Here is a 25,862-nt window from a genome sequence, read left to right as displayed (position 1 = left end):
ATGCTCGGGCGAGTATTCATTCATTCTAGAATTTACCAAGGGTAGCTTGCGCATCGCTGAACTCAATACTATGTACTGCCTCTCCACCTATCTACCTGGGGTTACGCGTGCTCATGTTATAAATGTGTTACGTATTTTTACAATGCGGGAATCATATTAACCTCGCTCATATTTTCCACCTTTCCATTAAGATTATGGACTGTTTTTATAGTCGCATTGTCAGTCTCATGAGAATCGTTAACGTGTCACTGTAAATGAATGTTTGAAACGTACCGGCTATCTTGGTACAATGATTAAAAAGTAGAACGTGACACCATCGTATCGAATCCCATGAAGGGAAAGAATGTCATCATAATACAGTATCCATGGAAAAGTTCGTAGTACAGGATAAAAAGATAAAGGCAGTTAGAAAGCGTCGATTAAAATTCGTTCCAGAAAGAGCGAAAAGTCGGTGCCGCTTGCGCAAATGAGCCTCTAGCGAGAATTCGTCGGATTCAAGGGCTCGAAAACACAAGTCGCGACAATCAAGCGTCTGTGTTTCCAATCGGCGTGTCTGTAAACTTAAGGATTTCGTAGCGTGGCTGTATCTTGTGGTAAGGAAAAGAAATAAGAGACACACTTGTGACAGCCACACTGTGAACATTATATGTATAATAGCAGTAGCAGAAGTAGTGGCATTTCTAGTAGTAGTAGTAGTAGTAGTAGGAGCAGGAGTAGGAGGAGAAGGAGGTAGATGGGTAGGTAGTCAGTCAGCTCAGTGAATCGCGTTTTTTGACAGATCGCCGAGTCGCCCCCGAAGAGAAGTCCCACGAGCCGCGCAACAGGCACGGCTCGTGTGGAATGTCGAAATAGCAAATTAGGAGATTCCACAGATCTTTCCTTGCTCCTTGGTTCCTACCATCCACGGGCGTCCATTATTCCGATTCGCGTATTCCAGGCTGAGCTTCGACTTCTGATTTCGGGTCCTTTGCGTTTATTTCAATAGTTGCTCCTTATGGTCAAGGATGTAAGCTGTTGCTGGATCTCGAATCCTTCCCGTACGATTTTCAACTGAATTACGCTGGCATTGTGGAATGTGAGAGGATGGTGCATGCAATTCGATGGAACTTGAGTGGAATGTTACATGGAAGGAATATGATTTGATCATTTTTCTTCACGCATTCTTGGAACGTTGAGTTGTTATACACGGTTAAAATTATCTTCCTTTATTTCCCTACGTTACTACAAGAATTAGTATCGACGTTACTAATGTAGCAGCATCGAGAATGGGCTATTTATTGTTATAAAGTATAGCCAATGTCTCTGAGGATTTATCGGGGTTGTACGAGTTTCCAGTATTACTCGTAATACGAAATCAAGAGACGCTCTTCCTGATTTAAGGACTTCATTTTTTCGATGTTGAAAGGTGTGCAATGTTTCTTGGGTGTACTTCTGGCTTCACTTCGACTGCGCCGCGTTCTTTGCAGCTTCCTTTCTTTCGTCTTCATCCTCCAAAAACTTGTCCCATTTGGCCAATCGCGCTTCGATCTCGGCGTCTGTCTCGGCCACTCTAAGGCAAAGAATTTCACCAAGGATTGAAAACAGATCATCGAGGCGTTCTGGTACGCTCAAGAAATCGCGACTCGAATGTAACAAGCATACGTGTTCTGATTTAACGCAAGACATTACAACAATTCATAAATACCAAAGATTCTTTACTTTGAAATTCATGTAATACCACGGAAAATTTTACCACTCCATTTACCCAGTATCAAAAAATATTTAAGCGACACAAAGACGATTTATCAACAATAGGTAAACACTCTTACCGACTGTCGGTAACACAAAGTCAGTTGTCGATAAAACCGCTCTCTATCACAAATACTGCATGGGGAAATCACTTTACCGATCGAGAAACATGTTCAACACCAAAGGAACTTACTTGTATTTGGTTTTACCGTCCCATATCTCAGCCGATATTTTCCTCTGTCCGAACCATCGTCCATTCAATAACTGAATGCATGCCTGAGCTTCCGAGGGTTCACCAAACGTTACCTGTGCAACACCCTCAGGATGTCTCTGTAATATAAAATGTATTTATGTAATAAGCAATCCAGCGGCAATCTAATACCACACGTGAGTATAAATTGTATAGTTTTTATAAATCTAAACGTCGTAGCCCATGGAGTCTAAAAATATCTACTCGTGTCGTCTGAGCGCGTTCTTATAGACGCAGGAGAAGAAAGAAGATCCTCGAAAAAGACGTTACGCTAATAAATCAGTAAAAGGGTATGACCTAACCCCATAAATTCGCCTTTAAGGACACACCCATAGTGTTGCGTCTCATGTCGCGTCTCAACCGTGAATATACACGTGAGCGTTCAATGCCAAATGAGAATTCCGTCGCGGTGCCGTGCTCTTGGTCTAGTGCACAGAGAGAAAAATAGAACTGACGTTGAAAAATCCGCCCACGTGCAATATACCCTCACTAGAGAGGGAGAGACCATCTGAAATCATTTCTTATTCACACAGCGTAACGATGGTATCACGACTGATCGAGAACCTCGAGCGGTCTTTTATTAGTCAGCCGTATAAAATAATATATCGACAACACTACACTGCCATGTCACAAAACGTGACACGATGCAACACAAGACGCGTTTTACCGGTTACCGGAAATTCATTCGCAAGAAAAAAAGAATGGAATGGCAACATTTTGTAAACAGGTATTTCTCTTCCTCTTCTAAGAAAGAAGAACCGCCATAAAACTTCAAGGTGAAGTGAACGTTAATAAAAAAGATACAAAAAAAAAAACATAAAAGAAGTATATAAAAGACTGTGCTTAGGATTAGGAAGCTGATTTCTAATCTCAATTTCCGTTAGCTCAATAAAAGCTTACAAAGAGCCGATTGTCCTTCCATTGGCAATAGGATCCCTAAAACAATGGTCTGTCTTAAAGTCCAAGACTAAATACTGCAAACAATTTTAGAAACAAGTAAAATAGTTATAACAACTTAATTAATAACAGTCGCCTAGTAATCTGATATTCTTCATGGTATTACGAACGTTCAAGACAAGCAAGTTAAATATGTTTCAGCCTTCTAAATTCTTCTTCTCGTTCCCCTGGCAACGTAACAAACAAAGCGAATCATCTTGTGAAAGTTATCATCAAAGACTGCAACCCTCCACCTACACTAGCCCTCCTGGCGTCAGTAGTTCAAACTAAACTTTTAGATCACACAAGCCAAACAGGTAGACGTCGCGACAGTCACGTACGCACATAGCGTCTGTGTCGAAATCCAGTAACGCGTCAACCGATTCCCATCCTAAATCAAATGTAAAGTATGACCAATTTTTTCATGAACGAAGTCAGAATAATTATTTTTCCTCGCATAAAATTAATATTGGTAAAATCCCAAAATTTGTCATCGACAAAAAAGAAAAAATGTTTCACTTACGTCATAAATTATGACTTTTCGTACATCACCACATTTCAGACATTCCGAACGGATGTCCTGCTGATATTCTAAGAGCAGTGCAACTTCCTTGTCGAAATCCTCGGGTGCGAAAAGATTCTTGATTATCACGACGCGTTCGCACTTTTGCGGCTCGCCGCGCATCCTTTCTGGTCTCCAATCGAATAGCCTGAAAAAGCATTAAATATTATACAGTAGTCACGTATCGTACATCCAACATATGATAATCATATGGTAACGCGCTTCAGACTATTAACCATGGCGATTTGAATGCAAATAGAAATACATGCTAAACGCCATGTGGGGTATTTTCGCGTGAAGTTTCTTATGCAAAGTATAATGGCGGAATGGTGAGCGTCGTATATCGCGAACGAAAACAGAATTAAACTCTGTTTTTTTTTTTACGATAGATTAAACAATGCTAACGACCTGCTGGGATAGCGCAACGTGTTTCTTAATGGCTACACAGTGGCTTGGCATTTTGGTTCATGATCATCCAAGTCATTAGGGACTAGTGGCAATGGCCGTGATATTTTTTTTTGGTTGAACTATTCACTCTAATAATAAAAGATGATCCCTTTTAGTTTAGAAAGCAAAGTTACCAAGACAATATATACTATACAATGGTTTGCTTACTGAAGAAACGTCAAGAGTCCTAATATAGAGTGTCTGTCTTGTTTTATAGTTGGACACAAAGAGCCGTCATTAATATTCAAACATGGCGCTCATATAGACATCACCAACGTGTAAACGTATAATCAGACACGGTTTCGACAAATTACCCCATATTTATTCACACCTACCAATTGCTCGTGATGTCTAATTCCTTTTTTTTTTTCAGGGAAAGATGAATATCTAGTGCAATCATGACTCATAATGACGCAACGACACTACCTCTTTGAGTGCAGATCAGAAGAGACTGCATAAATTTAACTTAATCGCGCCTGATACTACAGAGTCGTGAATTGCATAAGATTTGTCTGTCCAGACTGAGGAAACAGACGTGGGACCGTTATCGCAACAGATTTCCGGCAACCTCGTGATCTTAGCCGGTATACAGAGTGCGCTCTGTAAATAACTGGTTTCGCAAAGTGCAGACCGGGCATCGAACTGCACGCACGCCATACTGGCCTGGAGGCTGCCAAGACGATGGAAAAGTATAAGCACCGAACCGAGAGGACTCATGAATATGAAGAAAGGAGGAACGGAGTATAGAATACATTACAACTCCATGTACTTTTGTTCCACACTTATCCTCCTATCCTGTACTTCAATCGTTAAGTATCATTTACAGTCCTGTAAGCGTTTCATTGGTCATCCCCACATGAAATCTTTGCGCTCACGGTAAATTCGTGAAGAAAATTCGTGAACGTTAAATTAACAGACCGCTACACGACACACCTCGTAAAGGTCCTAGTACGTTTTGCAAATACGATAAAAGACGGCGCACCCTTTGTACTCTTTTTTTCTTTCTTTCTTCACAGTTCTTCCACTGTTTCTACTCGACGATGCGATATATCGCGAAACGCGCGTACAGATGTATTCTGGTAAAGTGGAGATGAAGAGATGATAAGTAGGTATGAGAAATCTATGTACTGGCATACGTATGCAAGTATATATATACTGATTATATACTTGATAAACAATTGTGGCACGCCTGCAACTGCTTTTACAGGAAGGAGAAACGCCAAGCTGTCTGCCAGACTTGGTCAGAGGAGTCAAAAGACGAGTTCACACTGATAGATGCAATACGAATGAAGCTGCTGTGCGAAGATGCATCCAAAATGGCGGCGAAGAAAGTTGATGCACCTGGTAAACGTATACGACATACTTCTCTTGATTCTTTTTCAAACGTTCCTTGTCCTTTTTCTTTCGTTTTGGCTTCAGTGCTGGATCGTACGTTCCCTTCATTTGAAATTTCGCGCGCTGCACGGACAACGTCTTCCCTCGGATTTGCCAGCCGTCCAGAACCTTCAGAGCGAGGTCTACCGATTCAATCTGAAAAAATATATATATATTTACATTGCGTATACAGTAATACCATTACGTAGCCTACAACTTGTCACTTTAGGTACATAAACTTATCTTGTTGTGGTAACCATACTAGATTTCCATTACGGTTTATTATGAGAGCAAACCTTATGGTCTACATACGATTTGACTTTATCGTTACTACTGTCGTGACGGTGGCTTCGAAAAAGATAGAGAATATGTAAACGTTCGTGATCTGTAATCGATGTTGACTGAGCTGGCAGGAATGGAGATGAAAAAAAAATCAAAGAAGCAGTGTCAATATTTTACGACGTTGGACGCGGTTTCTGACTAAATTCCGGATTTCTTTTCTTTTTTTTGCGTCAAGTTATAACTGGACCTGTCAGTTATAAGATGAATGTAAACAAAATTTCTGGTGAATTATTTTCCCAAGTAACATTCCATCGATTACGGGTACGGAAAAGTGAAATTAAGAACCTTCTAAGTAAACCAGTTGAAAATGTTTTGACAAATGGAATAATGTACTCTTTCACTGTGATTGATTTTACCGCTCGAGGGTCATTCGGTTTGCTTCAAGTATACTTGAATTGTGACTGAGTTCAAGGAATAGCGTATATTGTATATCGTATATACACGTATCCTCCCACGCATTTATCGGCTTGCAGCATATCGGTGAGCTGTCAGTGAGAAAAATGTTTAACATCGTCCCCAGAATGAACCCACGCCTCAGACGGGACACACCTTCTCCAAGGATTTAATTTTTTCATTCTTATTTCCCATCTTATACCTAATACCAACGCCTATGCACAGTATACGTACGAGTGGATCGGAAAGTATAATCATTGTTCTGACAGTAATGAATTTTCTTGTAGCCTATTACTGCAGTAAAGTCACCGGTGCGGTATGGAATATATATGAGTCAACTATTAAAAAATAGTATGAATAGGATATAGTTTTTTTTTTAATTATTATTTAACAAATTAATCTATTCGATACCTGCGACGTATCGATTTTTCGTTATCGGTCATTGATAGAGTAATTGTGAATTTTTTTTAAATTAATTATTGTCACTGAAGATTGAATAATTTTCGACAGAAGCTGACTTATGGGCATCGTAATAATGCACGTTGGCGGAATGTTGTGATTATTGATTTTTAAATTTGATCTAGTTCAATTTATTTAACTATCTTCCGGAAATAGTCGGATTCTGGGAAATGATCACGTTGAACGTGCGCGAAGCCCCGAGACAAATGGCGAAAATAATAAACAGAAATGCAGACTACAAGGCAGTTAAGGCTCGGTAGTAAAACGTCACGTTCCAGAATGGAAGCATGAAATCATCGTAGCGGACGCGTCGATCAATGATAAGCCTGTAGTAATAGTGAATCGTGTAGTAAACAGTAAACCGATCGGTATCGATTCTACAATTAGATCGATTATCATACTGGAGTTAATATAATTGATATTCACATAAATAATAATTACCACGAGTATCCAATCACTCTAATCGATCCGCACGACATCTAATGACCGAACAAATAAATGACCAGGGATGCAAAGTATTATAAAAAGAATGACAACAATAAAAACGTGAAGTAACATCAGGTCACAAGATTACAGATTTTTATTAAAGGTTTCCAGGCCACAACCCTTCCGGTATATTTCTTCATAACCAGATCGTTCTCTTAAACGATGATATAACCATCCTGAAATTTCTCAGCAGTGACGCCAGCGTATCCCGGCTGTCTGTTTCCAGCTCATGCATAACATAACGTATATATATATATATATATACACCAGTACGTGTTGGAAGGAGCGTAATAATTTTACAGGAAAAAATTTCGCGCCGTGATAAATAATCGCGAAATTTTTTCTTACAAATTTTATCGGCATCCCTTTGTTCCGTTCGTCTAAATAAACATGGCGTGGATGGTTACAGATTAGAATGATAAATTTCTTGTCATTTCCTTGACATCGTGGCGGATCCCGTTTATTTGATCGTCACCAGCCAATGCCGGATTATTTATAGATTGACGATCCCATCTTAACCTGCCTATACGTCATGCGATTATTAAGTTCTATATAGATACTCTTTATCATCGGGCATTAGCGTAATTTGCTTACATTTTTTTAAGATGCGTCTTTGAATTGATTTCATACTTGAGTCTACTCTTAGTATCCTTGAGAATATACAGACTCCTTATGCTGGACCACCCGTGGGTCTATAGACCACATCCTAGATTGCGGCCATTAATGGTAGCTTTATGTATCTCGCATCAGGCAACATATGCCTACACATGCGTCTTCTATGTGGATCTTAAAATACTTGGAAATTATAAAAAGATCATAATCGTGCAAATCCTACATCTCATGAGAGCGTAACGCAGTAAGAACGTATAGTTACTAAATAACGATTTTATTTATAATATATATATATTTTATTTATAATTATAATCATTATAAATTATCTTATCGGTATACTCTTTTTTTGGTTAATCGTTATATACGATCCAGTCATGGTATAAGGGCGACTCCGGAAATTTTGCAAGCAATGTCACTCCTATAATAAAGTTCGTTAAGTATAGTCAATATAGCGTATGGCCCGTGCAATTTGGACAGGTACATACATTATGTGTGATGTGATACAACAAGAATGACGTAACTCTACGATAATTTCTAGTAACCAATTGCACCGTCAGAGGGCTAGTTTTATTTTGGCGGTAAAATACAAAAGTTACGATCCGATCAATTAATTAACGAGATAAAAATAAATATGAAAGACCACGAGAGGGAAGTTCAATTTGTTTGGATTTAATGAAGCTGTTATTAATAACCCGTGTATGGCGTTGATAAGTTATACGTGTCTCATAAATTGATTAGACGGGTGCTCGTTTAATCGAACGGAAATATTCATAATAATTGAATGTAATTGCGCTTCACCAAGCATCGCCCATCTAACATTGAGAATTCGAGGGCTTCAATTACGTACCCTTTATTTATTCTTTTTTTTTTTATTTGGCTACCAAATGACATTCAGCGTTCCCACTGGTCGTTAGCACTGAAAAAAAAAAAAGCGTACACCCAACATACGTGACGTAAGTCTCAAATAATTTTTTATGCCGTAGTCAAACGAATTTTTACGATGAGGCGTAACACGATGACGCTATGCAATATTTGAATCCGTACGGTGTGCCCTGTTACTTACGTATCCTTGTAAAAATGTACACGGTGGCCAATATTGTTCTTGGTGTCGCTTTAATGAAAATTATAATCACTCAATATGCTCTCGTTAACACTGCTGACCACTGCTCGTTCGTTCTAGTAATTAAAGACCATGATTAGACGAGCAGCCTGATTCAATTTTTCTTCCAGTAAATCTAATGCGGGTAGTACACTTGCTTGCGTAAACCGTAAGAGGCGCTGTCAAAGATTCTCCTCGTTTACCGAGAAACCGTACGAATCTGTCATCCCGTGCATAAGAATGGTCTCATTGAGGAACGTTTGAATTACGTGCAGTATTATTGTACGCCTTGGAAAATAACGAAGCCACGTAACGTCTTGGGACATTAATGTTTAATTGGAAAATTAACCGTATGATAAACTTTGAAACGCCTATACGATACCTTACTGTGAATCAAATTAAATGAACTGATTATTAAAGTCTAGATACATAAAAAATAAGAATATCATTAGGCATACCTGTGTACCTACTGTCTAATCATTTTTTTTCCTTTTAAAAAGTCACTGTCAATCAATCACAAGTTCTTGATTAGCGTTGTCTCGTTAAGGGGTTAGGCCACTGTAGGATTTTCAAAAAGTCGACTTTTTTTTTTAATTTATAAAAAGATACATTAGTATCTATAGAATTATATTCCGAAAAATTATGTAGGTACGTGAAAAATTCGTAAGTACTTAATTTTCGTATTCTAGGTATTGAAACATATTATTCATGCCCTGACTTTCTACAAACTTTAAACGCGTTTCTCTCAAAATTCATAACTCAAACTCAAACTCATAACTCAAGCAAATTTCAACCTATTAATTTGAAATTTTAACTGTACATTTAGTATTACGTTGTACGTAGTACGTAGCAGTACGTAGCAGTACGTAGGATTGTTTCATTATATTGCATAGTTCCTTCTTTATAAACAATTTCCTGACGATTTTCTCATGGCATTGTATACTTTTTGATTTAGAAACGCGCCGTTTTAGCAAAAATCAATATATCGAAAAAATCGTACGTACGTCTATAGCTATTCTCATAAATAATCGAAAAACCTTTGGTTTTTCATCGCAGCTTGAAAATTGAAGGAGGTATTGGTTCGATCGTAGAAATAAAGGCGCTATCGGAGAAATGTTATGTAGTCGCCATTTTGACATGTATCGCTTTGACAAAATTATTTTTTATAGTTTATTACTTGTATAATAAAGACGTTATTTTGTAACTCCGATTTATTTCATGGTTCCGCTGAAAAAAAATTCACAAATTTGCCGATTTTTTCCGCCTCTACAGTGGCCTAACCCCTTAATAAGTTTATACTGGTTGGCAGTGTTATATAATGTAATTTTTTGTATTTCGAAAATGAGGCTGATATTTCGAATGAATTTTGATAACCTTTAATGATACGTATAGAGTGACGAACTTTACATACAGGGTGTGTCGTTTAACTTGACACAAACGAATATCTCGGAAAGGAAGCATTTTACGAAAAAATTGTTCGAACAAATTTCGTTTGGTTTCGAGGGGGGAAAAAAATGTTGTGCCGTTATTTTGTATTCGTCGCGGTTTTCAAGGTTTTTCCAAGGTCCACTGTGTGTTTTTAAATGGGAACCTATATTTTTTATTGCAGAAAGTTATGCTATATAGAAAACCAAATAACTTTTGTCTGAAACATTTTTTAACACATTGACAGCCGGCCCCGCGAAAACGCTGGTTTCTACGCGCTACGGTGCCGGCGCTCAGGCGTTGAATGCCTCGTACCACACCGGCTGTCAATGTGTTAATAGGACCAGTAATTTCAATGTTATTTCAACTTCAAGCGTAGACCCCGGGATTACTAATAAGTATAGCGATTTTGTAGATACGAAATAGGAAGAGAAGAAAAAAAATTAATTAATGTGTTTTCTTGCGTAAATAACCTATTAATTGTTAGTATTACCTAATAATCTTATAATAAGTGTTCAAAATGGTGTCCTTCAACATCAACGCATTTTCGAACTCTTTTGAGCTAGAAAAAAACCTTAGTTAATTTCTTTCTTCTCTTGTTGAAAATACTAATTCTATTAAAAAATGTTTCAGACAAAAGTTACTTGATTTTTCTTACAGCATAACAATCTGCAATAAAAAATATAGGTTCCCATTTAAAAAATCCAAGTTGACCTTCGAAAGACCTTGAAGACCACCGAGCTAAAAAAATAATGGCACAGGCACTTTCGTTCTCCCTCGAAACTAAATGAAATTTGTTCGAAAACTTTTTTTTTTCGTAAAAAGCTTCGTTTCTGATATATTCGTTTGTGTCAAGTTAAACGACTCACCCTATATAGTTTTCATTGCATTTGATTTAAATGTCAATATTATATATCGGATTTAATTAGGGATGGCTAAATTTCTTACATAATTTTGTATTTAAGGGTGGCGTCATTAACTGACATTGTACAGTACGGTTTAGCAGTCAACGAGTATATATAGGCGCTTTTAATTTTTTAACTCCACATTATGAGGTAGGCATATAAATATGTATCCTATATTGGTTTTCTCTATGTCGCTTTTCCTTGATGTCAACTATTCTTGGAAGAGTTGATGCTTTTCGCAATTCAGGTCAACGGTACAAGGTGGAATACGTTTAGATCGCAAGACTGTAGCGCTGGTCAATGACTTGACGATGATTTCCGTTTACAGGACAGACAGCATACTTCACTATTCCGATGCATCCTGATCGCATAGTAATTAATTAGACGAGATACTGTATTGTGAAATCGGTTGATATATTTATCAAAAATATTTGTCTGTTCCGGTGAAAAAAATAATAACAGTCAGATGTATTTTATTTCCCGCATACAAAGCCTAACTGGCAGCATTGAAAGGAAAAAAATCATTGGTTATGGTATTTTCCCTAGAGCTATGATCGTGCTAGTAACATTTATTCATATTTCCCGTAGCACAAAAACTTAGACCTAATGAAATGTGATTTCAAAGTATCAAGGGATTTCTAATCTACCATATATTATTTTACATCTCTTATTTCTAATATATAAAGTATATCAATATTGTTTTTTTCTGAATTCATAAAATATACCTAAAATACAGACAAAATTTTTTTTACAAATTGCACAATGTCAAATCGGTATAGTCATTGCTATACTGTTTCTTTTTAGGTGATATAATACGAAGTAAGCAGGTGCATCCAGGCGAATTGTAGATCAGTAAGGAACTCAAGGAATACGTACATAACATTCGTAATACATGACACAAACCTGATTTCTTTGTGTTCTGATCCTCTCAATCACTTTATTGATTTGAACATTACACTATAATAATATACTATACCTTGATACTGATATTTACATGACCGTACACATATTTGATTTATGTGGTATAATGCACTAAGTATTGATACATATTTTTGGTAAAACACTATTAAACCACTGACCAGATAAACACTTGTAGATACCACTTAGCATAAATCTTCACTATACATAGATTTGAATTTTTCCGTTAGACACATAGATACATCCAAAATAAAGTTTTATTTATTTTTCAGAAGAACTTCAGTTCCGAATGGTTAAGATTCTTACGATATGGTCATTGGCAAGGCTTTAGACTGACATCCATTAAGAAGAGGGCAACTATGCAGGTCGATGTCAATGATCAACAGATTCTCCTCACACGAAATACACTGTTAGTATATGCTGTATAGCATACAGGGTGATTCCACTTAGATGCTTTACAATTAGAATCAAGTTTGATTGTGCTAATTCCACGTGTTACGACTAGTCCTAGATAACATTATGTACTTGTTTTCATTTTGGAGAAAAAAATTCTTTTGTGGATAAAAATTTATATTCATTCACATATTTCACGCATGAAGTTAACGTACATTCGCTGTACACAAACACCTTGTATATTGCTTTTGTACAGCGCATTCCGCGATTAATGTCTAATTACAATAATTTATGCATTACTTGAAAGTCAATGAATTCTCTCGATTTTAAATACCTTTTACTGTGTCACCGGCGAGTTAGTGCCTAGTCGATGCACTGTACTGCGAATTTAAGTGTGTAACAAACTGTGTCATTCGCTATCTTTTCTGTGATAGTCACTTTTTAGATGCTTACAAGTGTATTGTTATTTGCACGTATCCAAACGTTAAAACGATACACCTCTAAGTGTTTAGAAAGTGACCATAGAAAGGATATAGAACGCACTTGGATTTGTAGTGTAAAATCAATTTCGATATTTTTCATATTTACTGTAAATTGTAGTAAGGTCTAGGTGGGCATATCTGTATATAGCGAATTTCAAGGTGAATAGTATAGTACTATTTAAAATGCTATAATCTATGTTGATTGTACAGAAATTCCATAGGTTTAAAATACAATTTGTTCTGTTTTCATAAATAGGTATACCTTATAAGTATTGATAACATTCAAAACTGCATAAACCCTATTTCTGTAGGCCACCCAGTATTTTTTACATTATTATTTCTATGCTCCAGTTTAACGGCATTGTCCCTGCGCTATAAACTTCTTATGAACGTTATCAACAATTCATATTATTTCACGTGTATCTGTTACACTGTCAATATAATCCGTTGGTTTACATTGGCTTTCATTTGCTTGGTACATATTGAACGGTCTGGACCACAGCCTCATTTTCCCCGTTGATAAAAATTCAAACTGGTAAATCATTCATGAAATAAATTCTGACAAAATTTTTTATTCAATTTCGATACTCTACTTAATTAAAGTTGCTATCTTACTAAAGTATTGACACTGATAACGCGGATGAAGTGGCACTTGGGTCTAAAAAAAGTAATATATTTGCGAAACATTTATCAGAATCCAGTAAATATGATATCTTCAATACTTGATAAGCATACAAATACTATCATAATATCCGCTCTTCTTAATAAATATTTAACGATCGTCGGAATACAGCAAAATATTGAAAAAGTCGAATTTTAAATTTACAATGAACCGCTTATTGCAACGAATCGACAGTTTCGTAATCTCTGCTAACTGATGCCAGCCACAGAAAAGGAAGATATCACCAAGATTTTATAATCCAAAGCTTGATTAAAAGACAAATGAAATAATTAATTAAATTCAGAATTTCAATCTACGCTCTTCGTTTTCATATAGGTACAGGGTTAATCAGCATCATCGTACTAACTGAAGTTAGCTCTGAGACAGAAATAAAATAAACGCCTCAACGTTGGTACAATAGCCCCGAACGATCCCAATAGATCTGCCTACCCCCTTACCAATATAACAACACCATTGAGATCTAGAAGTCAAAACCCTATCGTTCCCCTTCATCGTGACCATTGCAAAGAAACCCGTCAAGGCTCCTGATAGAAGTCAAAGGTAGAAAATCGTCAGTAATCATCAAGTCGAAAAAGGTGTTGACTGCGATTAGTCAATGAAATGATTTTACCCAAGCGACCATCCATCATCGTTAGGCACGAGTCGAGTTCTCGTAATGAAATAACGAGACTCGAGACTAGAGGCTTTGCGCGACGCTTTACATTTGACAGGTACATTATTCGGCCATGCCGAGGACTACTTAGCGAACTGTCAGTCATCATTAGAAGCCTGGCGCCCATCCAAATTTCTCGTTAAAGGGTATTTAATACAACCAAATAAATTCAGCGACCGTTTAGCACCCGCGAGCCATTATTTGCATTTTGTATTTTAACAGCAAAAACATCGAGCCAAACATTCTTACGTACAGTCGCCTCTGATAATCATTATTACTATACAAAACAATCCATTGGCTAATTGATATCAAACCGTAAAAGTTTCGAGTTTAGAATTTTCTAATGGTCTGGCATATAATCAAGCGTTCCGCCCCTGAACGTCGCGAAAAATATATTATCTTTACTGAATGGATTATGATTTATATGACTCGGCCAGAATTTACATGTCACGTGTCATGTATACACTTTTTTGATACTCTTGTATAATACAACGCAGATACTCATATGTATACAGGTATTTTACATATGTACTTTGTACAAGTATACTTGAGAATTTTTTTATTTTATTATCTTTTTTTTTTTAGAGACAAACATTTGTAACTGTAACGACCTGCACTTTCTAATGACACTTGGCCGCGGGCTACACGGATAATTGACATGGTTAAGGAATTCTAACTTATCTTCTAAAGTGGCGATATCTTTCTCGACGGTAAAAATTCAATAGGAAAAAATGTCATTCGTACCGAAAAATAAAAACATTAATAAAATACAGTAAATCGAAAGGCCTATAAATAAAAAATGTTCAAGTACTTAGAAAAAGTAAATGTCCTTTTCTTATAGACAAGATCTTATGGATGTTAGTTATCCGAGCATTAGTAACGACACATATAGTCGGTCCAAGAGTTCAATGTGTTCTTTTGACAGTTCGCAACCAATGCAATTCTCAAGAAGTCACACGTGTTTCGATAAAACGACGTAAATATATGCTAAAATATAAAAATAAATTATATTTAGTATAATACCATGCATATGCATGCTTTACACATCTTTAAGCAGTGACAGGTATGCCTTGTTAGAAACTTCAATGCTTTTGATCTGTCAAAAAAAAAATACCTCCAACTCGTAGACCAACTGTAGCGTCGTAATCTAACGACAATATTGAATAATCGCTATTGGGTCACTCTTATCAGTGACATTCGCTATGGCTACTTTGCAAAAACATCATGACGCCAATCGTCGAAAATGCGTGAACGTTTCGATTTTACACGTGTCTCAAGAGTCGATTAATCGGACTCATAATCTTTATCGGTAATACCGGAAGCCGTTAGATCGGCGCATGCGCGTAGGACGTACATACCATATACACTTATGTGCACACGCGTTAAGTCCATATAGATAAAATAACTGTGAAATAAAATGCATTACGGTGCATCTTATCAATCGCTCTTATGCCATAGCGAGAAACTGTCAGAATGCATTAACATTATATTTTGTACGAGTCAAGGAACACTTGGTTCTATTAATGAATTAAATCGCCACCGTTATCAACGATTCTCATTATCATATACGAAGGCGTGAATATTTGCCCGATAAAAAAGAAATAAAAAATTGATATCCTGTCAAACTTCGTGATAATTTGTCATTATTACTGTACACGTAGGCCCAAAAAATTTTGGTACATGAAATAAAAAAATTCAATATTCAAATTTAACCGGACAAATTCTGATTGTCGATTTATACGATAGGTCAATCAATACTAAGGTCAATTGTTGATATTAACTCTGCGTAAGCGGATAGTTTACGACTGCTCGAGAGATCGGCATGCGAAGGGTGAATAATCAGAACCAGCTGCCGGTATTGCCTTACGAGTTACGAGTATCTCAAGTGGCAAATTCTAACTAGTCTCGCGGTCAAAAAATATTTTTATACGAGTTCCCCGATTCTTCATTTTTTTGTTTAATATTTCAACTCTAAACACACTAAATCATCCACTCGTGAAACTTCTCTCTTTGCTAGACAGCCACACGTGAGTTTGAACTCCTTCTCGAGTTTCATGATTTATTTTGTACAATCCAACCGAGAGACACGTTGATCGAGATAGCCATCGGACAAATTCAAAGTTCTCAGGAGTGACAGGTGAAATATTTTTCCTGCCGTTCGCGTTGCCTTCTGTACGAATATACTTTAAACACCCGGTAAGTCTCACCAAACTCGCACTCATAATTCCATTCGATCCGATTACGTGTATACGAACGAACCGTACGTAGCTATGGTTATTTTCACGGTGGCATATCAAAAGTATCACGAAGAGTAAAGATGAGATAATTCCCATAAATATCAGTAGTGCCGTTAAATATATCTCACGAGAACCCAAGTACCCGTTACATCGTCGAGAAATATGAAAAAATATAAAATCTCAAGTGTATCGGCGACCTCGGGACTGTAGCCTCAGTAAAGACGTAGATCACTTAATATACGCGAGATAAACTAAAATAAGTAAAACATTTCTCTATAAATTTCCAAGCAAAATAGGTAAAACAGTGTAACGCGTCGTAACAGCCCTGATGAATTCGTGGAACAAGACAGACAGCCGACATCTAATTGAAGTAGCATTATTCGATCGCAGAATTCCTATGATTCCTGACCTCAGAAATTCCACATGGGTTGTTCACCAGGTACTCTCCACGTGTAGCAGCCACAGTAAATTATCAATAGCTCTGGAGTCCAGTTCAGAAACTAGTCGATCGCACGCACTACCGTCTACTTCCATTCGCGGATAATGAGTGTCCTCATCCCTTGATCCTGATCCACATACTTTCATCCCAGTAGCCGACGGGAAATGAGATCCCCTGCAAAGTACCGCAGGCGGAATTAGTCTAGACGCCATTATTGTCCATTGTGTAAAATCGAACGTACCGACCATTTGAGCATTCCGTCACATGTAGTTACGATCGTTCTACATACGTGTACACATACGTTGACGAAAAAGGACGTCGTGGCGCAACATCTGGAGGAGTCTGGCACATCGCCAAGTACCTTCTCATGAAAACGTGGATATATATCTATACGTATCCTCGAGTGATTCCGTGACTCGTGACTCATTGTCAGTGGCACGATACGCGCGGATTTCGAACATACGTATGTACGCCTATATGCCTCAGTGTATTCAAGTACACACGGAAAGTTACGAGCGTGCTTTTTCTCTTGGTTCTGCTTACTTTTTTTATTTTCGTCGGGCACTTATATGGACATGTTTTGAAACAGTCTGGTTCTCCCTTTGACTTCGAGTCCACGCATGCACATACGTACCGAGTTTAATATCGTGTGCGGCTAATAGTAAGCTACGTAACGACGGAAAGAACGGGTTTAAAACTTGTCACGTACTTCTAGAACATTCTGGAATTCGCCAGATTTACCGATAGTACTCGCATCAAATAGCTCATAGAATTGTCATGTTACCCGGGGTGTACGAGATATTCCTAACCGACTGTAAGCAAAAGGCAAAGAATAGAAGTCGGTACCTGATGAATGGCAGTTATGGAGAATAAAATAAAAGTCGTGGGTGGATCAAAGCGGGTAAAGTGTCTGACGATGAAGAATAAGAGAAAAAAGAGGCACTCTCTCTCTCTCTCTTTCTCATCTCTGTGAAAACTGCTCGCGTCATGCCGGAAACGTTAAAGAAATTTTAAACGGTTATTAGGGTCGACCAAGAGCAAGAAGACGCATAGAAGAGGAGTACCGCATTACTACGGAGAATAAAAAGATATTCAACGAATAATAGGTGCTACAATGCGGTATATATATATATACGTACTTGTCCAATTTGTTACCAAGACTTTAAGGATCTAGGGATTTTTTTCTCTTTCACTTTCCTCTTCGTTTCTACGACGCCGTTGGTCTCGTGAGGCCGAACTGAGCGACAGGGTCGGGATACGCTACGAGCTAATAATTTGAGAAAGCAAATTACTAACGATCGAAACGTTCGTTATTGGAGATGGCCGATCAACGAACTCGCCATTAAAATAACGATGACGAAAGAAGAAAAAAAATACCGAAGAAGGAAATAAAAGAAACGCACGGGAGATCTCGGGAGTAAGGCACCGAAAGAAAAAAAAAAAAAAAGAAAACAGATCGGTATGGATCCTACGATAAAGTATGAACAGGGTTAAGAGAATAAAGAGCAACAAATAGACTGAAAGTTACCGGCAACCTGCAGTTACGCGACTGACAGCGACCGCGCGTCGCGATTTATGTTCCAGTCTAAATAAAAACTATCGAGAGTCGCGATTATCGCCAAGTCGCTAACTTTATTTAAAGTGCACTCGAGCTCAAAGTGAGAGATTGCATTTAGACGTTGCATAGTACGTTACATGTCGTATAGGCGACTAGCGAGAAAAGCGATTGGTCGTTGCTTTGGAAACTTTGTCACTAGACTCCGTCGGTTCGCTTCCTATAACGACTTCGTGCCTTGACGATAACGTAATGACACGACGATAGAGCGAAATCATATAGAGAAATTATCATGAAAAAATAAGCCGACAATCAAAGTCTATATATATTCGATAAACGTGCAATTCGTAAACTGTGTGTGAGTGCAGGAGATAAAAAAGCAACTGAAAATACTAATTTTTATCATTGAAATAACGTACGAGCAATCGACCAATTAACGCACGGAGTATAACGCGACTATGTGCGTTTATCACGTGGAAAGTAACGAGATAATTAATCAATTATCCTCCAACAGAGCACGGCTATACGATACAACAATTTATCGATTCTCGACCTTTCCCGTAATCACAAGCGCGTAATAAGCAATGAATCACGAGGGTATTATTAACCCTCCCATATCAGCCCCGAGCACACAAGGAATTAATTGTACCAAAACAATAGCCCCACTAGACCCGTGTACCCCCTGTACGTTAACAACGTTTAAGCAAGGATTATTATTATCGTACAGTGCCACAGAGTCTGGCACGCTATATCATTTCGTGCTGTATAATTTCCTGGGCGGTGCTTTCTTGTTGGGTCGTCGTTAAACTCAATTCGAAAATACCATCGAGGATGGACACTGGTCGCGTGAGATACCGTCTGGCAAATGGCCCAACGCCAAATGAATGCATCAGCCGATTCTGTCTGTTCGATGACGGCATCGTTCGTTGCTCTTTTGCATCTTTCCCGGAAATTGCATAGGCCGTCGGGTGACGCGCATGCGCGCTCGGTACCGGCCAACGACTTACGTACCCGTTAACTAGGATTGACATTAACACGAAGGATTTTGAAAAATCTCAGGGACTCGCAGGTGTGAAAAGCATTTGACAATATACGATTAGCATGACTCGAGGGTCATGCTTTAAATTATCGTCTAGTTATATCTACAGGGTGTGCGAGTTGGTACGTATCGTGCGAGAGATTTATTGGGAGTGTGGCGCGATACGTTGCTCGTATGAAAAATGGAAAGAAATGAAAATAATTAATATGGGTGAAAAAACAACGATGCTCGCTTTTCTTTAGACAGCTTCTAATTAGATTTGTAATTATGCTTGAGACGAGAGAAAAAGAAAAAGAGACTTACATTGGACCTACAAATACTTGAGCAATAAGATGACAAATATTTGGAAAACATTTAATAGTCAAATGATAATTTTTAATCTTACATTGTGATTACACGAAGATTTAGATTGCAACATTTTGCTTGCCGAGGGAACACTATTGTTTTTTTGATAAATAAGATAATCCTACTGGCTCTTGTTACGTACGGTTCTTCTGTTCGAGCGAGGAAAAAACTGTGTCAGATTCATCACCGGAGAACTTCTTGCGATACCGATATTTTACAATACGGTACATACGGATCTCCATTTGGATGCAGCTGACGGATATTCGCTCTTCTGCGTTATCATGTCGAATCAAAACATCGTTCGACAAGAAAATTCTACGAACGATGGAAGCGCGAGAGTAGATCGTCCAAGATAAATAAAAGCTATCACAGAGTCATAAATCCAGATGGTGCTGCTCTTGCAGAATATAAATGAACAACACGGTAAAGGACCGAGTGACCATTTTTCAAGATCCATCGAGCACCATAAACTTTCGATCTACTGGAGTTAGTAGTGAAAGATCGCTGACGTTTACGAGGCGGAAAGTATGTATGTATGTCATGGGCAGGCAAGAAGAAGCATAAGTATACCATGAAGAAAAATTATGTTCGTTTGTAAAAAGAATTATTGTCAAAATAAAAAATTTAATAAAACAATAAATTCCAATACATAATCAAATTATCATCACTGATCATTGACATGTGAAAATTAAGTTTTAACAAAAGTTATATAAAAATTTCACGATATATACGTTTCACAAAACTTATCCTACTAATTATTCGATCGTCATCTACATTTTCGCTGCTGCACAATAAACACCACGGATATTGGAATGGCGTCGTATAGGGGAAGTATACGTGGAGTCGGCATCGAGAACTCGACTAGCCGTGTGCCGAGTGGTAGCAGCATCAGTCTCTCGCGAACCTTCATAGCAGAACGTTCTTTGCATAACGTTATTCGATACGAAAGATACTCCCACGGAATAGTGAGGAGTTTGATCAAGTAAAAAAGTGTCACATAAAAAAAAAATCTACCTAGACTCGCATGGGTCCATAGAAAAATATGTAACCACAATGACCGCAGGGAGCAAGTGATTTACTAGGTTTGCGCGTGAAAATGACAAGAGACTTGGAAGGAAAAAAATAAATTTTTATGAACACGGGTGAATTTAAATTCGAGGGGAACGATCATGTGGATTGCTTGGTTATTTTTGTTCTACGTCACAGGTAAAAATCATTTCACCCGATATTACAGTGTTACTGCCTGTGCAACGTAAAGTATCTATAGCGTTGTGATTTGATGAAATATTTTTACCATTTTTTTTTTGAATTTTTAAATTACGCAACTGTTTTGCAAATTTAACGAGACTTTCTTTTTGCAGTCTCAGTACGTATAAGTGCATTCAGTGATAAATGTGGATTAAGGTAGCCTTGTAACACATGAATGAAAGTGATCGAGGTGGGCAGACAGGGACTAGGCTTCGAGTGCTATCCTTTGAACGCGGGCGGTATAAATACGCATAAGATTCTAAGCTCAGTCGAACTAATGGGAATCAAAAGACGTTACTTTGGTATTTAGGCTGGTTCAGTTATGCCGCAACACTGTTCCTAGTTGACTTTAGCCAATTAGATAGGATTTACACTGTGTGTAAAGTTACAACTGTGCCCTTGCAATGATTCGTGTAACTGCGTGAAGATAAGATACGAAGCGTGGAAAAAAAAGTATACTTCGCGTAAACGATTCGATACGACAAGAAAGTAGGAGAGTGAATTCTTGGGTAATTTTTAAGTGATAGGATCACTCAAAATACAGTCGACGACAAAATAAAAATTTTTATTGATAAAATAAAATGAATTTTTTACATTTCATTTCAAAAATTTCGTATACTTTTTTTCTTCGATATACCGTGAATTATTTTGAAAACAAGTCAATAGGTCCGGTTCGTTAAATTTAATCGTGCATGTCGCCTGGTCATAAATATTCATAAAATCGATCGTCCAACTGTACAAACTGAAAAATGCGTATAAATGTGCAAAAAGTCAATAAAACGTATATGGGAAATTTGCATTGAATGAGCCGTCGGTTGCAACGACTTTTAAATTGTTCGTCACGTAAAGTTAACTGGTCCGTAGTAGCGGTTGCGTTGCCGCATAAGTAAGCTGATGTCACGGGCATATTGCCGAATAAGAAATAGTGCGGGGCTTATTGTTGCAGTTACGTTTGCTTTATGGGAGTCTACATACTGCGGTAAAGTTTGCACACGTGATACGGAATAAAAGTTAAACACTTGGCACTTGTTTCAGGAATAAGTGCGGCCTTAGTCGAGCCGCAGAGTATCAGCGTGAATTCGCCGATAAGAAATGAAGTAGGAAGAGGACGTGAAAGTGATCGAATCAGACGATACGCGTGTCCAATTGGTTTCTTTCGAATAAATAGGCAATGTTATTATCTGAGTGGTGGTAAGGCGCCTTGGAGGGAAGCCTACTTTCACTGCAAGGACAGGAATGCTACTTTGGCAGTCTTGAATAGGAGCAAAGATCGGACCTTGAGAAATTATTTGTTGGGAGACCGCTTTAGTGAGTAGAATGAAGCCAAATTGAGTTTGGTAGAGAAGATTGAATTAGGGCATTAGATAAGAAAGAAATTCTTGGGTTAACTATTTGAGTGAATCTTTTAAACAGCGAAACTCGAGCGATGGATAGGCGGCATATTCAACTGGCGAAAAGGAGACTGGGAGTGGGGAGTTTCCGGTGAGAAAATGGAGTTCATGAACTTTCCAAAATCAAACGAGAAGGACAACAATCATTTAGCTTGGCATTGTGCAGTGATGGATCCCATTTTGAAATATAAATGGAATCAGAGAAAATGTATTGAGCCGAAACACTATGTTTGTCAAGTACCCGCTGGTGGATTAAGTAAGAAAATTTTAAGTCTGATAATTCATAAAGTCATTTGGAGCAAAACATATTAGTATCCTTAATCGTGCACAGGAAGGAGACGTAAGAAGAACTTGAACGCTCCTCAAAACCAAAGATTGAAACCACGTAGAAAGGGCAAGAAACGTATACCAAAAAGGCCACCGGTAGTTCACGGTAACTGGAATAGGACCCAGACAGATCGGAGAAGAGATTGGGACCAAGAAAATGCGAACCAGGACTGGGCTCACGGTGTCAATCTTGGCTACAGACCACCACCCTTGTAAGTTTCTTAACGGCATGAGGCCCCAAGGCTTATAACTAAATCCTCATAGATGCCATACAATCTTGGTTTTATTGTTCCTAGAACAAGAATGGCCCCCGGTGCAAGGCCCAGCGATCGTTTGAGACGCCGAAATGAGACTCTACTGGGAAGGCGACACCCTCCGCTGTCGCAGATTATACCAAGAGGCACGGAATATGGTGGATTCGTCGGCGACAGTCCAATTAGATCTGGAAATCAAGCTCAGGGATTCGTCGACGTGAATAATGTCTTGTCCCAATCTGACACACGGATAAATGACATTTCGCTTGAAGAAGTTCTTTTCAAAACTTAACACGTTAACAAGTTCGCCGGTCGTTGCGACCCATACGTGGAGAGAAACATAGCTGTCACCCATATATGGGTGGACTTTGCGGTCAATGTATTAAATAAGTGTACTCCGTTCGTGTATCGCTTTGGAACTTGAAAGTGTACCAAGGTCGTTGAGTGTCCTGGCGCAAAATGCACGTGGCTTTTAAAATTTTGACGATTCCGCGTAGACTGATATATAATTTATTATGTGAAACCTAATCCTAGCAGGTACGGAAGCCGTATCTGTATAGTGATTGATAACAATATAGAAGGAGATGAATAAAAATACTCTACTCCACTTGACAGTTTGTCTCTTGATAATGCTTCTTCAATGTAAAAAATGCCAATGTCAATGAACCAGAAGTTATCGGCAAGATGATGATTCGAGTAAATCATTTAAATTCTCTCAATCTTTATCATTCTATTAAAATAGCTCGAGGTAACTATACACGTAAAATCATATGTGACGATTCATTCATCTTATCAAATTAATGCATTCTCCAATCGCATTTGGATGCTGAACCAAATCAGCATTGAACTAGTTGTGTATCGTGATGTCATAGTGCGTTAAGCACAGAGATGTTTAATGTCAGAAATTGCATCAGTTTAATTATTCAGTACATTGCTTTGCGTGTAAATACGTTGGCTAGATGCACGTGCCATCGTTATATAATATGTGTAAACGCCAGTTTAATGTCAAATGCATACGTGTAATAAAATAATATGTGTACATGAATTGCTACTTATTAAGAAAAATAAAATAAAAATAAAGATAGAAACGGGTTAATTCCTCTGAGAGCAAGTGATTTCAAATAGAAATCCCTATTTCATTTCTTAATTCTTCCTTTGCATTAATTTATTTAAGAGATTAACATTTTATTAAATTTTATGTTTCGTTTTTCGAGAATGTTGAATGAATTTATTTCAATACTTTTTGTTTATGTCAATGATCGGACTGAAAGGATTCATGTTACTTACCTTTATGTAAGTGCACAGCGCATCGCCTTTCGGTTCACCGCCAGCATCCCTGTAGAGCTTTATCTTATCCTTGCCTTTCTCGTCCCGTGCTACCAAGCCGCACTTTGTAACAAGCTGGGTAAGTTCCTCCATTGTAATATCCAGAGGGAGACCGGATACATAGATTGCAGTGTTATGTGCTTCGTCAATCTCGAACCAAGAAGGGGGTTCCTGAGCTTTTCTCTTGGCCTCAGCTTTTCTCTGTTCTTTGTCCAATTTTTGGAGTATTTCTAAATTTCCTTCTTTCTCCTTTGATTCTACATTTTCTTCTTCTTTGTTTGGATCCGTGAAACCATAACTCATTTGATATCTAGCCATGAACTCATCATCCACCTGTAATAGAAATTATTTCCGTAATATAAAATTCAACTTTAGTGATTGTTTAAACTTAATATACTAATGGAATTTATATATACCTTCGGAAACCAGGCACTTTTTTCACGGTCCCATATATAAATGGATCCATCATTTGGATCCGTGTAAGTATGGGTGTCATTCTCAAAACCATAAACTCCTCCAGGTGCTGCTACAGCTGGTCCACTCACCTGTGCAATTTGATCTTTGTCACTGTCTTTTGGAATCCATTCATTTTTATCTTGATCGAACTTGTATGTTATATTACTACTCTTGTCTGTATAGACATAATGTTGCCCATCAAACTCATACTGCTTTGTGGAGTCATTTGGGATTTCCAAATCCTTGGTAGATACTTCGGATGCTCGTGGCATCCAAGCATTTTTCTCTGTATCCCAAACCAATTGATTTCCTGTTGCTGGTTCTGTATATATACACAAATCCCCCTCATATGACAGATGTTTAGAATAATCTGGTGCTGTCGTATTAATATTCTTATTTGATTTGTTATTAATTCCATGTTCAACTTCATCCTCTTCATCAGTGTCAAACTCTTCGACTTGATCATCATCTCGTTTTCGTTGAGTTGTTATTGCTTGACTTTGAATATCCTTATTTAAATTCATGTTTTTCCTCGATTCCATATTTTCATTTAATGACTCATTATCTTCATTGCTTAAGCATTTTGTTTCAACAATATTGTTGGCTGTATTTATGTGAGGAGCATAACAGTCCACTTTACTACCTGTACTAGTTTCCTCATTTGTTTCTGTGTTATCCACTTGTTTAATGTCTGTGCTCATTTTAGTACACAGAATCACCTTTCAAATTCACTAAAGTGCAAATGTATAAAATTAATAATTTATCCAATTTTTTACTCTTGTGTATCAAATGTCTCTAAAATCGCTATTAGCAATATGTCATGTTATACAATTATCTAGAGAAATGATTAAATTTATCAGTTGTTTTCTAGATCGCCGTAAAAAGTCGAAATTTGAGGTTAGTTTAGCGATATGTAAAAATTAGAATAAAGTTATAAATGTGTAAGTGCTCACAATTAAGCAAATAACACCGAGAATATTCTCATATATATTTTCCTAATAATTACTTTACTTCAATTAAGTAAAAGCTCAATTAATAACGTTTTTAGAAGTGACAGAACATTCATAATGGTTAAACAGCGGTGGCGCTTTATACTAAGT

The 25,862-nt window shown here is 37.6% G+C and overlaps 2 protein-coding genes across 2 annotated transcripts; one reads left to right on the top strand and one right to left on the bottom strand.

Annotated features, from left to right (window-relative positions):
• Positions 1-1,189: 1,189 nt before the first annotated feature.
• LOC107270926 (HIV Tat-specific factor 1 homolog) lies at positions 1,190-25,862 on the bottom strand. Its single transcript, XM_015746387.2, has 7 exons — positions 25,716-25,862; positions 24,723-25,493; positions 24,268-24,639; positions 5,287-5,453; positions 3,438-3,624; positions 1,922-2,058; positions 1,190-1,549 (listed from the first exon to the last, which is right to left on the bottom strand). The coding sequence occupies exons 2-7, from the start codon at positions 25,461-25,463 to the stop codon at positions 1,438-1,440; spliced, it is 1,716 nt and encodes a 571-aa protein (XP_015601873.1). The 5' UTR covers positions 25,464-25,493; positions 25,716-25,862; the 3' UTR covers positions 1,190-1,437.
• On the top strand, positions 20,633-24,008 carry LOC107270928. The gene is made up of 5 exons (XM_015746389.2): positions 20,633-20,966; positions 22,044-22,316; positions 22,422-22,655; positions 22,731-22,938; positions 23,023-24,008. Exons 1-5 carry the CDS (start codon positions 20,930-20,932, stop codon positions 23,270-23,272), a joined length of 1,002 nt encoding a protein of 333 aa, XP_015601875.1. The 5' UTR covers positions 20,633-20,929; the 3' UTR covers positions 23,273-24,008.

The sequence above is a fragment of the Cephus cinctus genome, unplaced genomic scaffold (assembly GCF_000341935.2).
Source record: "Cephus cinctus unplaced genomic scaffold, Ccin1 Ccin1_scaffold0857, whole genome shotgun sequence".
In the NCBI taxonomy this organism is placed as follows: Eukaryota; Metazoa; Arthropoda; class Insecta; order Hymenoptera; family Cephidae; genus Cephus; species Cephus cinctus.
Note: the sequence above shows the minus strand (reverse complement) of the source record. Positions and strands in the feature narration are given on the sequence as shown.